Source organism: Sturnus vulgaris, chromosome 13 (assembly GCF_052056855.1).
Source record: "Sturnus vulgaris isolate bStuVul1 chromosome 13, bStuVul1.hap1, whole genome shotgun sequence".
Taxonomy (NCBI): Eukaryota; Metazoa; Chordata; class Aves; order Passeriformes; family Sturnidae; genus Sturnus; species Sturnus vulgaris.
In genome coordinates, this window is record NC_142255.1 from 8,689,224 (window position 1) to 8,706,679 (window position 17,456).

At 43.9% G+C, this 17,456-nt stretch overlaps 1 protein-coding gene across 3 annotated transcripts in view; it reads left to right on the forward strand.

The window, feature by feature from the left end:
- Positions 1 to 2,903: 2,903 nt before the first annotated feature.
- MYO5A (myosin VA) overlaps positions 2,904 to 17,456 on the forward strand; it is a 97,889-nt gene continuing 83,336 nt past the window's right edge. For 2 of the 3 annotated variants that reach the window (XM_088172521.1, XM_014874025.2), the window contains exon 1: positions 2,905 to 2,989. In XM_088172521.1, coding sequence (XP_088028647.1) covers positions 2,963 to 2,989 — 27 coding nt within the window. In that variant the 5' untranslated portion in view covers positions 2,905 to 2,962. Of the gene's footprint in view, positions 2,990 to 17,456 lie in introns of all 3 variants that reach the window. The other variant, XM_088172522.1, reaches the window with a different exon arrangement.

Genomic DNA, 17,456 nt, shown 5'->3' on the forward strand with positions numbered 1-17,456 from the left:
TTATTGTTTGAAAACTCGGTAACAGATGATTGTTTGGGTCCCTTGCACTGAATGAAGGGGATGTCTGGGAACCAGCTTGGTGCAAAGAAGTTTGCATTGCTTTAGACTGTTGGCCTAAATATGGCAACATTTCCAGAAACCACAGTGCTGGAAAAAAGTCTCACTAATTTCCCAGTCAGCTTGAGGCTCGGGTGCTGATCTTTGCATAGCTTCCAGAACCAAGGGGTGTTATTTACAGTAAGCTCAGTCCCCAAGGTTATAGTAACACCCTCTGTGCTCTGCATACCTGCATGGCACATTATTGTCTCTCTTCCTGCGTATCTCTTGCATTACATTTCAGAGTACTTAACTGTTCCATCAGTACTGGCTGAAACCAGCCCTGTTTGTTTTCTACAGCTAAAATTTCCTGGCCTGATCCTTGTAGTGTGAGAATATGGGCTTGGCAGAGAACTTACTGCTCACTTGTTGGGCAGTGTGACAACAGAACGGGAAGTCCTATGTGAGAAGGGAATTTCTCTGCCACTGTTGAACAGATCATAGATATGAACAGAACACAGATGTAAGAAAAAAGATAGGGCATGCTTCATAACTGCTAAAAAAATGATATGAAAATTCAGTATAAAATTCTACACGTGGACTGTCTCAGTTACATCACCTCTGTAGTTATCTGGAACACCCTGGGATCTATGCTCTGAAAAAAATGCCATCTTTTCAAAAAGATGCTGTGCAAGGTAAGAAATGAGGTCTTTTAAAATCCTGTCAGCAAATATTTGATGCAGGAGGTGCACCTTAAAGTAGTTGGTCTGGATACATTACAAACAGGTTATTTCTAGGCAACTTTCAATGCCCCCAATTTCTGTCCTTAATGGCAGATTTGAAATCCTGGTTTATGCAAATTGTGTCAAATCATAGCATATTTTGGACTCGGATATCTATTTTTTGCTGTGGCTTATAATTACATTTGGCTCCTGAGCTCCAGCTGTGAATGGCTAAAATCAGTAATCCACAGTCCAGGCGAACTCCTAAAATGAGTGTCTGAATTTAGCAAAGATATCTTAAGGAAAGGGTTCAAAATATCAGATATGAAGCATCACACAGAGGGGAGGTCCAGATCCTTTCTGGAAACAAAGCTGAAATTTCAGTTGTTTACAATTCCAGTGTTGCACATGAAAGATCACTGGCAGCTTTAGTATAGATCTCTGGTTTGCCTTGGCAGACAAATGAAGAGCAGCTATGTAAACTGCTAAGCCAAAACCTCACCCCTGACCTGGACAGCAGTTCCCAGGAACCTGTTCTGGGCTTTTTATAGCACTCAGAGTGAATGTCCAGTTCTGCTGGGAGTCAGCCTCCTGGTGTGGGACAGCAACAGCAGTCATTGATAAGCCTGGGCATAACTGGCAGAACATGGGAAGGAATGTATTTTTAAATTCTATTCACATTATTTTGAACTCTCCCAGCAAAATCAAGTGTTTTTTTTTAATCTCTATTTTCAATTTACTAACCTTAGTTTCCTAGCTGTGGAGGCCATATATTTGCACTTAATACAAGCAACTCTGGGTAAGCTACATATTTTCATCTTGGCTGTTTTCTATGTGTCCTTGGTACTTTCTCCATCTCCTTCCTTTTAGATAGCAGCAGTAAAGTCCAGCTAAGCATTTATTGGGAGCGTTTGTTTTGGGAATCAGGGTAGTGTTTTCTTTCTGTTACTAAATTGATGAATGATTTCTGACCCATTACTTTCATGGTTCACTTTCTCTGTGAAAAGGTTTTTCTGTTTCTTTGGTAGTCCTCAGTTTCAGGGGCAGTGCAGACACTTCCCGCTAAATACACAGCTGTTAGCTGAACAGTTGAATTCTGAGAGAGGATAAATAGTCAAAAGAACTTCAGTGGAAAGTGTGGCAAACTTACTTATTTCAAACATGTTTTGTATTTTGGACCACTTGGACTAGTAGGGTGCATTTCCAAGGTGGAAAAGGAAAACAGAGAAAGACACCTTCAGTTCTGCTCTCAAAAGAACTCCTGCCTGAGCTGTACAAAACAGCCATTAACAAGTCATAAAGGAGTTGGGTGTCATCTTGAGACCTTGCTGGAACATGGACTACGCTTTTCATTCCCATTTGACACTGATGTTAAACTTTTCAAAGATGTGTACCTCCATGTCTTGGTGAGAATGGACTTAATTATTGAAGGAACTGGTTTGGGCCCATTTCCTTTCAGTGCTTTCAGTAACGGTTTGAATGACAGATGCAATCAAGCTGAAGGAGGCTGTAAACAATTTGAAGGATGGGATTAGAATCGGAGAGAAAAAAAAAACCAAACCAAAATGGAAAACTTGGCACCTGAGAAATACATGCCAAATGCACAGTGGGAATGAGTGGATGGTGGTAGGGTGGCAGCCAGGCACACAGAGGCTCAGCAGGCTGTGACACAGATGCAGATCCAGTGAGACGAGGCTCATCTCCCGCCTGCGTTGAGAGGACGGCGCCGGTGGAAAGGAAGGGAGCGGACCGTGCCCTGCGCCTGGTGGTGCCCGCGGTGCGGGCACGAGCCGGGGACCGGCCAAAATCCAAACATCTCACACCACATAATTTATTCAGTGTAGGAGAGAAAAAATAAAATTAATTAAAAAAAAAAAAAAAAAAGGTTGGTGAGGGAGCGGAGGAATAGCGGTGCTGGCACAAAGGGTCCCCGGGGCTCCGGGCGCGGCGCAGCCCCCGCGGCACTGGCCGGGGCCGTCCCGCCCGCCGGTGGGAGGCATCGCGCCGCCCGCCCGCGTCCTGCCCGTCCCCAGCGCCGCTCCCACAATGCACAGAGCCCGCCAGGTAGCAGCAACATGGCGCGGGCCGCCGCCTGAGCATCCTCCTCCTCCTTCTCCTCCTTCTCCTCCTCCTCCTCCTCCCGCCCGCCTCCGCCTCCCGCCGCCGGGCTGCCGCAGAGGGGCCGCCCGCCCGCGCCCTGCGCCATGGCAGCCTCCGAGCTCTACACGAAGGTAGGGCGGCGGCGGGGCCGGGGCTGCGCGGGGGCGGCGGGGCCGCGGGCGGGCGCGGCGGGGGCAGCGCGGCCCGGCGGAGCGGCGAGGGCGCGGGCGGGGGCCGGCGCTGCCCGCCCGGCCCGGCGGGAGCCAGGCCCGCATGCCGGGGAGCCGCTCCCCGCCGCCGGTGAGCGCGGCTCGGAGCTCCGGGCAGGGCGGGGGGCGCGGCCGGGCCCGTCCTGCCCGTGCGGTCCGGAGGCGCGGCGGGGATGCGCTCCGGCCGGGGAGCAGCGCGGTGGGGCCGCTCGGTTATGGCCCGCGGGGACAGCGTCCCGCTCCTTGAGGAGAAACGGCTTCTACGACATAGGCGCTTTGATATTCTGCTACGCTTTTGGGTGACACTGCACCTTTGGATTATACTCTTCTGGCAGTCGCTCAGAAGCTCTGCAGTTAGCAGTGATGCGCAGCGTGACTCTCATATGCTCTTTAATCAGACATTTTTCTAATCTTTTTAGCTTTGCGTGTTAGTATCTCATCAGCTTCTGCCTGGAAACAGTTACTGCCCCGTGCATCTTGATGGCAAAGCCTGCAAACTGAGATGTGGAAATGGATGTTTTCACCCCTAGCAATGCATTGTTTTCATTGCTCTGCCTTGAGCTAGTGCATAAATCTGAAAAAAAAGACAGACATCAGGTTTTTAAGGGCAGAAGGGATGTCAGAGGTCACTGGAATTGAGCAGGGCAGTACAACATGGCTAACTCTCCAACTCTACTTTCAAAAGGCTGGCACAGTCAAAGAGTGTTGGTATGGAAGCCACGACATCTAGATCCTTGAGCCACTTAGTGAAATACTCCAGAATTATCCTGAGTCTAGCACTTTGCAAGGAAGGAAAGGAAACCGACTTTTTGTTTTGATGTGAATAGGTCACCTTATTTGTAAAATCCTCCCACTCGGGTGGTGGGACAGCACAGTGACTGTGCATCAGGACAGATCAAGGCGGACAGCCCCTTCAGCAGGGACTGCTTGCCTGTGTCTGAGAGAGGTGAGGAGCATGCCTGCACCCCCTAAAGAATACTAAATACATTAATGATATGGCACACCTTGGTGTTTTGTATCTCATACAAGAATATCTCTTTGAACTATCCCAGAGGGATGAAATTTACCATTCTGGTCAAGGGAGCTGTGGTACTGCAGAGTTGTTTCCAGACACCCAAAAGACCTTCTCTGTCCAAGGAGTTATTTTAGAAATGTGTTTCTGATTTCTCTCTCTCTGTTGATGTTCTTCTTGTGGAATTAAAATGTCTCATACACTGTAGATCAGAATACGTGCTGTTTCTTTTCCTTTTTTTTTTCTTTTAATTTTTTTCATTTTTAACTTTATCTGACCTTGAATTCTCTTCACTAAGTAGTTGAATCCTTTGGTCAGAAGCTGCTCCAAAAATGTGGGTGTGCTGTTGTCTTGGAAGTGTGTTACAGTGGAAAGCTCAAGGCCCCTTTTAATTCCTGAGGAAGGCCTGGCTCAGAGTTGGGCAGGCCAGGGTAGGAAACCTGCTGAGTGCTCTAGAGAACTCTCTGCTGTCTTCTCTCTCTGCTGGCTTTTTCCTCAAGTAATGGCAGCATGCTGCTTGAATAGCATTCAGTATCTTATCCTTGATTAGGTAACATAAATAATGGATTTAAGGCCAAAGCATGCTGAGGTAGAAAGAGCAAAGTCAGACAAGTGCAGGGATGATCCTGCAGTAGAGACTCACTGGGTGATGAAGGCCAGTGAGATTGTGTCTGTGCTTCACTCTCACACCACAGGCTGTTCTTGTCCTCTTTAGAGACATATGTAGGCACAGGAAGAGTGAGTTTCACATCTTTTTTAACTGGTAAGCAGAGATTGTCATTCAGGGCAGCTGCTTAAAGTACCAGAGCTCTCAGTGTAGTATCAGCTCTTATCACATGGTGTTGGCATAGATATTTTACTGGCAAGCATGGTCGGGGGTGAATTTTGAGCCCGTTGTTGCTGCTGTGTGTGCCCTGGAGCAAAGGCAGTTCCCTTTGGTCCCTTACCCTCTCCCACTGCATGCCCCCATCCCAGCCTGCCTGTGTTGTTCAGGTGGCTGTGTTGGTGGGATTAACTTACAACAATGGTTGATAAAGTTATGTTGATGACTGGATGAGCAGTGTTGCAAAGAAGTTGTCAGCATTTCTTCTGATGCTTTTGAGAATGGCAGAACAGACTTATTTCCAGCTGGAGGTGGTGAAAGTGGGGCTCTTCTGTATGCTCCAGTGTGTCCAGCTTTGCTAGTATGTTATCCCTTCAAATTTGGGTTCTTTGCATGCCAACATAAAAATAGCACCCACTATCTCAACCACATATTGAAATAGTGAAAGGAACTCTGAATTTTTCCAAGCTAAATTATTTTTCTTAGAAATCAGCAATACAGATTTTTTTAAGAAATCATGCCACTCCTGTGAAAGCCCTATTGCTTTGATTCATCCAAGTGTGTTTGTAAATTTGGTGGCTATATAGCCAGCCTTGGAATTGGACATGGTTAATGTAGTTAATCTAGAAATTTGGATTTAAGTTCAAGGACTGACTCAAGTGCACTCACAAAATAGTGAGCAGTGGGCCCAAACCATGCAAGTCTTTGTATTCCTGTGCCCACTAACACTGCAAATTCAGACTCTGCTTGAGGGCATTAGCTTTAATTTTGGGGTGAAGCAGCTTAAATCTGTTCCATAAGTTGTATCTCAGGCGTTCTTACTAAAAACTTTATGCTTTTGAGCTTTGTCCTGTTGGATATACATCACTAGCAGGTTGGTGGTCTTGCTGTAAATTAATTTCTGAAAGTTTTGGTTCTTTGACTTTGCAGACAAACTTAGGAGAATCTTGGTGTGGTTCCTGGATCATTGTACCCCACTGAGTGATGCTTGGATGTTGCTGATCCATTTCAGCATTTCAGCAGCTGTTGACCAGCAATAGATACATACCTACTTCTGCTGACCCATAAAAATTCATAGGGACAATCTAGGCCATGTACTGGCTTTTGTTAAGTGTAATTTGATTTCTGTGGAAATTAAGAACAAGTAAGAATGCTCTGCCTAGAATTGGAACTCATCTGACTGCTCTGCTGAAACTGCCATGTTTTGTGTTACAAGTCACCTTTGTGAGTTTCAGGGGTGTGAAACCAAGCCCCAACACATGTTCTTCTTGCCTGTACACAAAAATCAACAAAACAGATCAGCCACTGTGTTTATGCTGCCTCTTTTAAAATCAGAGTGAAGAAGTGACATTTTTGTTCTTTGTTTCCATCTATTTTTCCCTGAGTTTGAGTTGTTTCTCTTTCATGCTGTGCTTTCCTAGAGCATGCTGCTTTGCCCTCTCGAGATTTCTGTTTCCCTTTTGTATGGCTGTGTACAGTGCACTGATTTATTTACTTATCCATTCAGTCAGACATTCATTTATTTTCATTCTTGCTGCTACCAGTGTGTTCCTCCCTTTCCATTATCTTTGAGATGAGGAGGAGCTAGCTCCAGCTAGCTTGGTCCTAGCATAGGACCTAATCCAGTTTAAGTTCTAGTGAGTGGAAATGTTCCTTTGAACACAGAGGGATCAGTAAACAGTTTTCACTGGAGAGCATGGCCTGGGCAGGCTGATCTCAGTGGATGACCTTGAAGTGGTTCAGTTTGAAGGTTTATGAGCAATAAATTGAGTTAGGGAAGTGTCAGAGGAAGCTGCATAGAACAAAAGCTGCTTGTGCTGTCCCCAGCGTTGCCAGTGGCCCTTTCTTGGTTTTCCGTGGCTGTCTGCAGCAGCTGCTCTGGGGGTGAAGCCAGGGTGTTACAATGCTTCTTCTTCTCCTTTGGCTGTGCTGAGTCCTTGCAAGCAAAAATGGCAAATGGCAGATTCTGACCAAGTCATGGCTCTGCTTGGGTATGTTAGTGCTCCATGGGGAGGGAAATACAGCAAAAAACCTGGGAATAAGAGAGAAAATGTAACTAACTGTTTCAAAATTTCTGTGGCCATTAGTGGGCTTTTTTAGCATTTCAAAAAAAGCTGCTGCTGTTTGGTCCTGTATATTGCTGTGCAAACTGTTGTTTTAAAGTAGATTCTTTCACCCAGTGTGCAAGAGGCAAATCCACACACAGAGCTGAGATATTTGACTTTAAATGAGTCAAATACAATTATAGTTCTGCACAGAAAGGAGTGCTGGGTGGCAAAGCCAGCACCATAACTGCTAAAACTTCTCACTAGTTAAACAGTTTAGCAAACAAAGGCATTCGTGTTCGTTGGTTACAAGTTACCTAGTTCCCTTATTACTTAGTATTCTGTCTTCTATTGGTTGATGATTCTCTTGCTTCTCATGCTGAGTCTTGCTTGTTCAATCTTTCTCTGTTTTTGGGTTGGTGATTTCTGGGGCTGGTGGCTGTGTGTTGTTGGTGGTCAGGATCTGCCCCTGCTGGAATTACCTTTTACCCAGTCAGAACCGATTCAGCACAGTTGCTTGAGTTGGCTTTATTAGTTTCTTCCTTGTAGGGGGTTCTGTCACATGTCCTTGTTGTCCCTAAATTCTGCATTCTGTGTGCCCACTGTCAGTGGACATCCTTCTTCCCAAGCTTTGTTAACCTCCCAGCAGGTCTGAGATCACTGAAGCATATCAAGCCCTAAACCTGAACAAGGCAATTCTTTGTTTTTCAAACACCTGGACATCACTTAGAGCTTCTTGGCTGCTATCTGTTTCACAGGTTCAGTTTCCTTTCCTGTTGATCAAGCTTGAAAGTGTACAAAGATCAAACATCAGAGAATATCCTTTGGAAAATTTGTACCTGTTCCACAATTTGCAGTGAAACTCTTGCATGTGATCTAAGTGTCCTGTAAGCATTAAACAGTAACCACATGTCTCAGCAGGTCAGTGCTGAGTCCTTCCACACTGACATGGGTGGTTCCCCTCAGTGCAGGGATGGAGTGGTCCAGGCACAGCCTGGGCTCCTGCTCTGCTTTGGCTGGCACAGCTCGGAGCAGAGAGGCTCTTGCAGAGTCCAACTGAACTGCCAAGGAATTGCACCCGTGCATGGCAGTGAGCCTCCACAGGATACTGTATAACTACTCTGCCTCTTCTTAAAACCTAACCAGCAGGGGAACAGGGAATATTTCAGTTGCTCCTCTGCTTGGGGGACCTGCTGTGTCAGTGGAATAAACGTGATGGCAGCTCTGCCAGTGACCAGTCATGGTGGTGTGCACCCATTTTATTCCTATTGCCTTTATACTAAAGATGCTGAGAGTACAATTACTCAACAGTCCAACAGTACTTGGTTTAACCTAACCTTGACAATTTATGATGTTTTGTAAAAAAACCTGTTCTCTGTAGTCAGATGTCAGACACAGCAGCTGGAGAAACTGAGAAAGCTCTTAGCTTTCCAACAGCAGTTTTGTGACATGTCAGGAATCTGTTGGTGAAATAAACTGTGAGCCTTAGGAAGCAAGACAAGCCATGGTTTGAGTTGGAGCCCACTCTGCACCAGAGCTGCTCCCCTGGATGCTGAGTGTGTCTGAAGGAGGAAATGATGCCGTCCTGGTGGGGTCAAAGAGATACCAAGCTTCTTTGTGAAAGCTTCTCTCAGCCCACAGATAGCTTTGGGAGGGTGCATCCTGTAGTCCTAAAGGAAAACTGAAAGTGTAGCATCATTCAGAGCTACTTTTGGGGAGGGGTGATAATAGTTTCATATTTTAAAATACAAATTTTTAGACCTAATCTTGAAAGCTGTGTGAATTCTTTGTTATATGTAAAGAACTGTTAAGATCCCATTTATAATAATTGGTTTTATTTCTTCAATTGTTTGAGTATCATGTTAAAACATTTACTTGGTAATATTAGTGGATTATGTGGGATCTCCCCCCGAATTGTCACCAGCAATGCTTGCAGAATGGTAATGTCTGTACGTGGAGCTGCCACTGGTTATTCACAGTCTGTTTCTACTGCAGGGATTTTATAGCCAGATGGGTTAAGTAATGGATTAGTCTTACTTTTTAGATAAATAAATGATCAGATAAAGTGCTGCCAAGCTCCTGCTATGTCAGAAAATGTGTGTAACGACCAGCATGATTATCTTTGGTTGAGCCAGAGAGCTCCAGGTTGAGTTGTTAGGGATAGACAGATGTGCCCAACTCTCAAAGTTTGCTTGTGGGGCCACTGCAAGTTTAATTCTCTCCATGTGTTCTAATAACAAAGTAGTTTGTCTCTGTCTTTATGAGACTCATTACCTAATCTGTATCAAACTAAAGAAGGCATTTTTGTTATTGAAATGGACTCATTGAACCAGCTGAATTGGAGGAAGTGGCACAAATGTCCAGTATCACATGGCTGCACTGTTTCTGATGGTCTATTTTTAGTAGGATTTTAGAAAAGCAAGGAGCACAGTGAGGTTAACCCGTGGTGGTTTGTGCTGGGAGGGAAGGCAGTGTGCAGTGGCAGTGTGCTGTGGGTCTGTGCCTGGATTAGACCTCCAGGAGCTCGGGGTGGCCTTTGGGGACATGCACATGGTGACAGGATGGGTCAGGTTGGAAGGGACCACCGTGGGTCATCTGGGCCATCCCATTGCACCAGGCACCAGATTGTGCCCAAGTTCTCAATATCTGAAGTGAGGGAGACTCCACACCCTCTGTGGGCAGCCTGTTCCAGTGCTCAGTCACTGCCCAGTAAAGAAATTCTTCCTCATGTTAGGATGGAACTTTTGAGCATCATTTTCTTCCTATTGACTCTTGCCATATTGCTCAGCACCAGTGAGAAGAGCCTGGTCCATCCTCTTGTCATTCCTCCTTTAGATATTTATACACATTAATGTGTAATTATCTATTATATTCCTGCAGTAATTTATACACATTCATTGAATTTGGGTTTCATTCCTTGAACAGCACAAAGTATACAGAATTTAATTATTGAAGTTTTGCTTATATTACTGGGGTCTTTGCCAGCTGTGTGTGAGCACAAGCACATAAATGTGCTTATATATGAGCACATGTCCAGATGTTGCTGGTTTGAAAGGCATCCTGGCTAGAGGGAAAATGATGGACACAGTTTTGCTTTGTGCTATCAAGCAGCAAGAGCTCCTCTGATAAAAGTGAGTCAGGGATTTGTTTTATGCCTCTTGATAAAAATCACCTTACCTTGCTGCATGTGTGAAGTTAGGGATGAGCAGAGTCTGAACTCCTTCGCTTGGCTGGGTTTTCTTTGCATGCTGGAAGGTGCAGAGGTTATGTCTGATCTAATTTTGTGCTCACTGTAGTGGAGCAGTGTTTACTACTGCGTGTATCATGCTTGACTCTGATAGTGAGTATTTGAACAGTTGGGCCCAGGGCCAAGAACAGCGTTTGGGCAAGGCTATTGTTCCTGATGCTTCATTAGCAAGCTACTCGAATGAGGTGAAGCAGCAGAATGTACCTTCTGCTTGTCTTCTGTGCTGCTTCTGTCCTGCAAGGAAGAACTTCTTATCTATCCTTAATAATAGGTGATTGTTGTTGCAGGAAAATACGGTGTTATGGTCAGAAATAAACCTGCGGTTCTTGGAAATTTGCATCATGTCTGTGACATTGCCTTTTTCATCAAACTGTGTCTTTCTGCTTATTTCCATGGACCATCACCCCACTCAAGTTATGCTAGAACAGGGAGGATGTTTTTAAGAGTTTGGCTGGTTCAAATTGGTATCAAAACTTTTAAGTAAGTGGAAATGCATTAGGTGTGAAATTAAACCTATTATCTAAAAGTCATGGGAGACAGAAAATTCAAACTGTTTTGAATTCACTGGCTCTTTGTACAGTAACTCTCTCTTTTGCTGGCTTTACTTTGAAGCTGGATCCATGACACAGAGTTGTATGATTGGGTTGCTAAGGCTTTGTTTGCAAACACTAGTGGCAAGGCTTTTGGTCACTCCTGGCAGAGAACAGTGCTACATGCCCGTGCCAGTGCCACCCTTTGCCTAGGACTGCATCATTTCCTCCTTGTTCTCAGTGTTCCTTGGCTTCGCTTAACCCTGGGTTTGCTTAAGCCTGACACTGCAAAGATTTCTCTTTATCCTGTGTGAGTAATCACACATTGCTTAATTTTATGCTTTGAAATTGAGCTCATAAATCTGAAAGATCAAACCCTTTATTCTCTATTTCTTCTTATGGCAGGGAAATAACTTTGCTGTCCTACAGCTGTTAGGAATGATTTGTGCAGGAAAACAAACTAAAACATCCTAAGAATATCTCATGTCCAGTTCTCTGAGGAAAGCTCAGTGTGGTGTGTGCAGTGTTGCAATAGGTTAGGACCTGTCTACTTAAAGCCCAGTTTTAATGTTTAATAACCAGAGTGTATTTTCAGCAGAAGCTTCCATTTTCAGGACCCTGCCATCTCATGGTGCCCCTGATCTTTTAGCACAGTCCATGTTTGCAGTTTGCTCCGGGCAGCAGCCTAGCATGAAGCACAGTGTGGGATGGGTAACCTGGACTGCCCAGCACTGCTCAAACATGAAAACACAGAGTTGCTGAGCTGATGATCTTGGTGATTTTGGGATCTTCCTGCTCATCCAGGTCATAATCCATAATTTTCTGTCACAGTACAGCTGCTTTGCTTGCTGCTTGCAGCTAATTGCATTATTTAGTGGTTTGTTTCTATGAGTCAGTCTGTTTATGTACAAATAAAGTATAAAGAAGAAATCAATACTGTTAAAACAGTTCGTGTGGATTCTGTGTGGGGTTTTTTGGTTCTGGTTCTGTTTTTTTTGGTTTTTGGTGTTTTTTTTAAAAGAGGCTAAGTAGTTAATGTGGTTACATTAGAGAGTGCCTTCCTTGCTGAATTGTGGATATTAAGGACCTCGAAGGTAAGCACAGGAAACATTAGGCACTGCTAATGAAGTTTAAAGATTTCTCTCTGGCTGAGTGTCCGTGGATGCAGATACTGACCCAACTTTTAATATCTAATATTAAAATTATAATATTTTTTGAGTGTCTGCAAATTTTAATGTAAATTTTGAAGGTGCAAATGGATTACTTACAGAAGCAGAGATATTGTGTTTTACATCTTCTGTTCACCTTAGTGGCATGGATTTAGTTTCTTTGGCCTGTTAATCAGGAACAATAATAAGATCTTTCCCTGAATAATAACGCTATGGAGGTACTCAAGGCTGGGGTGGAGCTTCTTAGAGTGTTGAGGGAAAAGAAGGTACAAACATAATACCAAAAATCAAGTATGAATGAGAAGTCACCATGATCATGAATGGTTTGAGGGAGCAATATAAAGATGAAACTGGAGGAGAGCCAATGAGGAATGCAGAATGCAGCTGTGTTTTTGTGTCTGTCAGCTCCATGCTTTCTGTGGCTACTTTCTGAACATCTTGAAAGCTGTTGCACTTCCCTCACTGCTCATCAAGTGTCCATTTTTGCCTTTTAACCCTGCTTCAGGTGTGGCTGTAGGTAGGTAGGGCTGCTAGGGTAATGCACATTGCCCCTGGCAATTAGCAGATGTGGCTTGTTGAGTTTATTTAGCTGTTAGGAGGGTTGAGAGCAGACTCTTCAGCTACTTTCTCTGTGGTCTGATGAGATCCCTCGATGTAAGATCAAATGTAAAGGCTGAAGCAGCATTGCTTTGAAGAGCTCTCGTTCTGTAAACACAGCAGCTACCACAGGGTAAGTATGGCATGTGATTTGTCATGTTGTTTGCCAGGGCTGCTGTATGGGTAGATGTAAACTGCATGTTTCTAGTTTGACAGTCCTAAATATGGAAAAACAGGGACTTCTCATTTGAATGATGTACACACCCATGGATATGAAAAATCATAATCTCTTGCTCCAATTCACCAGTGGTGTCCTTGAGTTCTTCCATTTGATTATCACAAGACAAGAGAATTTTGCGACTACTTTGTGGTTTACAGGAGGACACTCTTGAGCTTTGTAGAGCTGGAGAAATAACCTAAAAATACTATGAGGCAGTGTAACAATGAGGGAATTCATTGCCCCAACATGGCTTGTCACACGTTACTCTCTGCAGACTCCATGGGTTATTCATAAATATCTTTAAAGCAGATGACCTCAGTTGTTTTGCTGAGGAAACCAGAGAGAGAGATTCCCAAGTTGCCTTATGAGTTAGTATACACCAGCACAAGAGAGATGGAAATGTGTTCCATGGAGATTGAGCCTAATTTGCCTGGAAAGGAAACACCAGCTGCCTCTGAAAGTGCTGAAAATTTCTGTTGCAGGAGATATGGGATGGAAATAGAAGTTTTAGACTATATGTATGTTAAAGTAAGTAGAATATGTTCCATTGTTTTCTTGATTTTAACATAGGCATATAGATCTGTATAGCTAAGCATATAAGCACTAACTAGTATCATAGTATTACAGTGGAAGAGTTTATTAATAAGGATTTAAATTGAGTTTGGACTGATTTAGTTTGGATCTTGGAGATACATATGTGACTATTTCAAACATGCCAGACATTAAATTCATTGTTTAGGAGATCATCTGACTTAGAAAAAATCTTGCAATAGGAGAAGCAATTGCAGAAGTTGTTAGAATTTCATGTCTCAGCACCCTTCTTCCGTGTGACAGTCTCACTTATCAGAAATGCAAAGCTGATTTAAACTTTTTGCAAACAATCAAAGAGGGAACACTTGTAGAGAAAAGCAGTGGAATAGTTTCTCCAAGGGTAAACGTGGTATGCTTGAAAGTATTCTTCAGCTGGTGTGCCAGGGTGTGATTTGCCGTGTCTGCAGCACAGAGGTGTTTCCCATCACCTGCTGTGCTCTGCTCTGCTGGGCAGGATGGGTCAGGGGTGCAGCCAGCACAGCCCCTGCTCCTCCTTGTGCCATCTCACCAAGGGCTGGCCAGGGCAGGGTGACACTCCTGGGGAACAAATGGCTGCTGCTCTTGCTGGGGAGTTCTTGAGAGCAGCTCTGTGGCCACTAGCCCCAGTTCTGCTTTCACAGCTCTTGAGGAGGAGGGGCAGCTCTTGGGGAGCTTTAACTCTGCTCGCTGGTTTGAGTTTCAGCTTGCCAGGTCTTTATATCAGGTCACTCTGGTTTCCTTGTGTGGGGACTTGCTGTAAATGACTTAATTTCCCGTGAAAAACTGGTGGAACTAAATATGGCTTCATTAGATGTGCTTCACTGGTGTCAAGTTTGCTGTTGTAGTAGAGCAGAAAAGTGTCTGGCATGCCCTGGTCCATGGTGACAGCTACACTCTGGGTTAGCTGAATAAAACTAGTTCTTGAATAACATAAGCTAAGTCAGTAAAAGCTCTGTTTCAGTGATGCAACTGCATCTCAACTGGGACTTCTGTGTTGGCCTAACAAAAAATACTCAGTTAATCTTTGCTTTTTAAAACCTCAGTTTGATGTTTTACTTTAAATGTGGCTTTTTGGGAGGCTAGGATTAAGTAAAAACAAAGATGGTGCTTTTGGACTTGAGCTCAACTTTACAGAAGGACACTCAGAAAAGTACAGCCTTATCTACTCTCAAATATATTTCCTTTAATTTTTGACTTTAATTTAAACTTTCACAGTTAAGTCAGGTATTTCCATACTCCAGATGTTTTACAGATAGCAGGAAATGTAGCCTTCTTTCACCTCTGTGAGCTAAGGGAGCAGCTATGGCTCCACTGCTTCTCGTTCCCAACTCCAGTGCTGCGTGCAGTGCATCTGACCAGCACAGCCCTTTATTTTCCCATGCTGCATAAGCAGGTGCTGGATACACCAATAATCGCACGGCAGTGCTGCTGGGCTCTGTGCTGGGGCAGAGATGCTGGGAGGGAAGGTTTCTGTGAGGAGCAGCCAGGGCTGGCAGCCCTTCCCACCCAGGGCAGAATGGGGCTGGCTGCGGGTTCTGAGGATTCTGCCCCCTCCCCATGAGCTTTCTAGAAACTTTGGGGGAAATAATTGTAGAAGGCTTCTGTAAGATCTTAAATCCATCTGAGAACTTGACAGAGTGAAATCAGCATTTCATTGTGTGACATCAGCATGAAAAATACGGAAGGAACACGAGGCTCTGGACTGAATGTGTATCGGGGTCTGGAAGTTACGTCTGGTTCTGCTGTCAAGTCTGTGTTATGGCTTGCATCATCTTGATGTTAAAACAAAATCCTGTAGCCACTTGTTTTATTCACCCTTACAATGTTTAAATGTTTGTGTTCTTGAATCTTAAATTTACACACCCATGCTGTTAATAATGTTGAATTTTTTTTTTGTGTTCTTAGGTCTAGGCTGTTTTAAAGTTTTTTAATTGGAGCAGCATTCACATAAACATGGAATGGAATCGTACATCCTTTTCCTAATGTGCTTTCTTCAGTTCAATGTGTCTCATTAGCTGAATATTCAGGGTAACTGCAGTTGTTTCATTTGCCCTTAAATTTCTTGTGGCCACTCTTGTACAATACTTACAACATGTTTTTCAGGTTGGATGAATTGTGAGTTTTAAGACAGATTTATAATTAACTTCTTTTTGAAATCACTAGCATGTAGTTCCTTGTTGGCCTTCATTCTGGTGGTATGGATCGAAATGCAATATAGTGTTTGCTTCTCTGTGTGGGTATGACCCCAAATGAAATTTTACATGAGTCAGAATATTTTCCTGTCTCTCAGCCTGTGGTAGGCGTCACACTTCTGCTTGATGTTTTTGCAGCCCTTATTGTGGTTTTTCAGCTGTTTTGTGTCTCAAGCAGTGTCCAGAACATTGGTAGGTTTGATCTCACTGCCATCTTTTCTGAAGATTCTTCAGAGCTGCATTCATTCCTTTAACAGGTCTAGAAATCAAAACTCTTTCAAACACAAAATTTTCTTCAGCATTGCTGTTTCTGTGAATATGTATTTTTAAGCCTGGTTTACTGTAATGAGCTTTTTTTTTCTTTTTTTTTTTTTGAGAAGTACTGAATTAAATGAGAATAACATACTGTGTGCAGTAAGATAGCAGTGCTGCTGTTTCACTGAGGGTTTGTGGTGAGTTATTACACTGCAGGTTTGCTGATGACTGGTGGAGAATGAGATGTCCTGTGGGGAGCCTCAGGCCAGAGGTGCAGGAGCATCACTTGGTGCCATCCCTCATGGGCTCGTGGTAGTGACAGGGATGTAAGGAAGGATGTAGCTGTGCTTCTCTTTTAACAGAAGGATGTAGCTGTGCTTCTCCTTTAAGAGCCTGGCCACTTTGTGAAACACGCCTTGTTTTTCTGTAATTGATCATATTAATCATATTAATCAGCCTTAATGAAGCCCTCTCAGAAGGGTCCTGTAGGCAAATCCAGGGTGTACGCAGGCAGTGTTGATGTGACTTCTATCACATGCCCAGTGAGTTACAGAGTACAAGATGTGGCCTGGCCACTGGCTGAGGATGGCTGGCTGCTTGGGGAGGGTGGAGAAGAGCCTGTGAAAGGGGATCTGTGAAGTACAACAGCAGCTAACAAGAGCTGTTCCTGCATGCAGCAGCTTAGGGGGGTGAATGGGCAGCATTTTGATAGTTGAGGTATTGTTTGGGTTAATAACAGCTGATTATAAACCACATCTGTCTCCCTCTGCACAACATTTTGAAGAGAAGGTCAAGTACAATCAACATAAAATGTAGAAAGATGTGTTTTTCAAGGTGTAGAAAATGCAAAACTTTTAAACTTCTCACGTGTTTTAACTCCTTAGAAGCATCTTGTAGGACAGTTGTACCACTTACAACCTCAGAATATAACTGTCCTTTGATAGATTTGATAGTTTAAAGTAAAACTCTGAGTTTTGGCCTTGATGTCAGGCCCAAGGTGTAGATTTGCAGGATGGTAATTTTCTCTGAATTTCAGTGTATATAGGTATGCTGTGTTTGGGATTTAGCTTTTTTTTGCCTCCCTCTGAAGTAAGGTAAGGTTTCAGCTGTGTCAGTCAGTGGATGTTTTTCAGTGGCTGAGGATACAGATTTTGCTGCAGTGAATCTGTGTGGGATGCTGACAGTTTTTGATTGTCCCTTGTACAATCAAGGCATGTTTGGCAAAGGACACACAAGTCGCTTTTGTTGTTGCAAGCCCTCAGACCCTAGATACAAAGAATACCTTATAAAAATGCTTAAAAAAGGGAAAGAGGGGGGCTAAGCTTTTATATCCTTATGATTCAAATGTAGTGGATGTTTATAGGGTAGCTGAAATAGTCAAGTACAACAGACTTGTCATTGAGCTGTGACCCAAGGAGTTGTGCCTGGTGAAGGATGCAGTGCCTTACCTGCACAGCTGTGAGCCAGGTTTGCAGACCCAGTGTCAGTGGTATGGAAAGTCACAGTGCTGATTGCCTTGGGGTAGCTCAGAGCCTGGGTCACTGCTGTCCCCTGGATACTGTCTGGGAGCTCTGCTTGTGGCTGGTCAGGGAATTCCCATGAGGAAGAATAAAACAGGGCTTTTGATTTTCCTGTGAGGTCAATTAACCATGTGGGATTGTTGTTTAGATAAAACATTAATACAAATTGTCACTTATATTTCCACTACTCTATATGATATGTCATGATA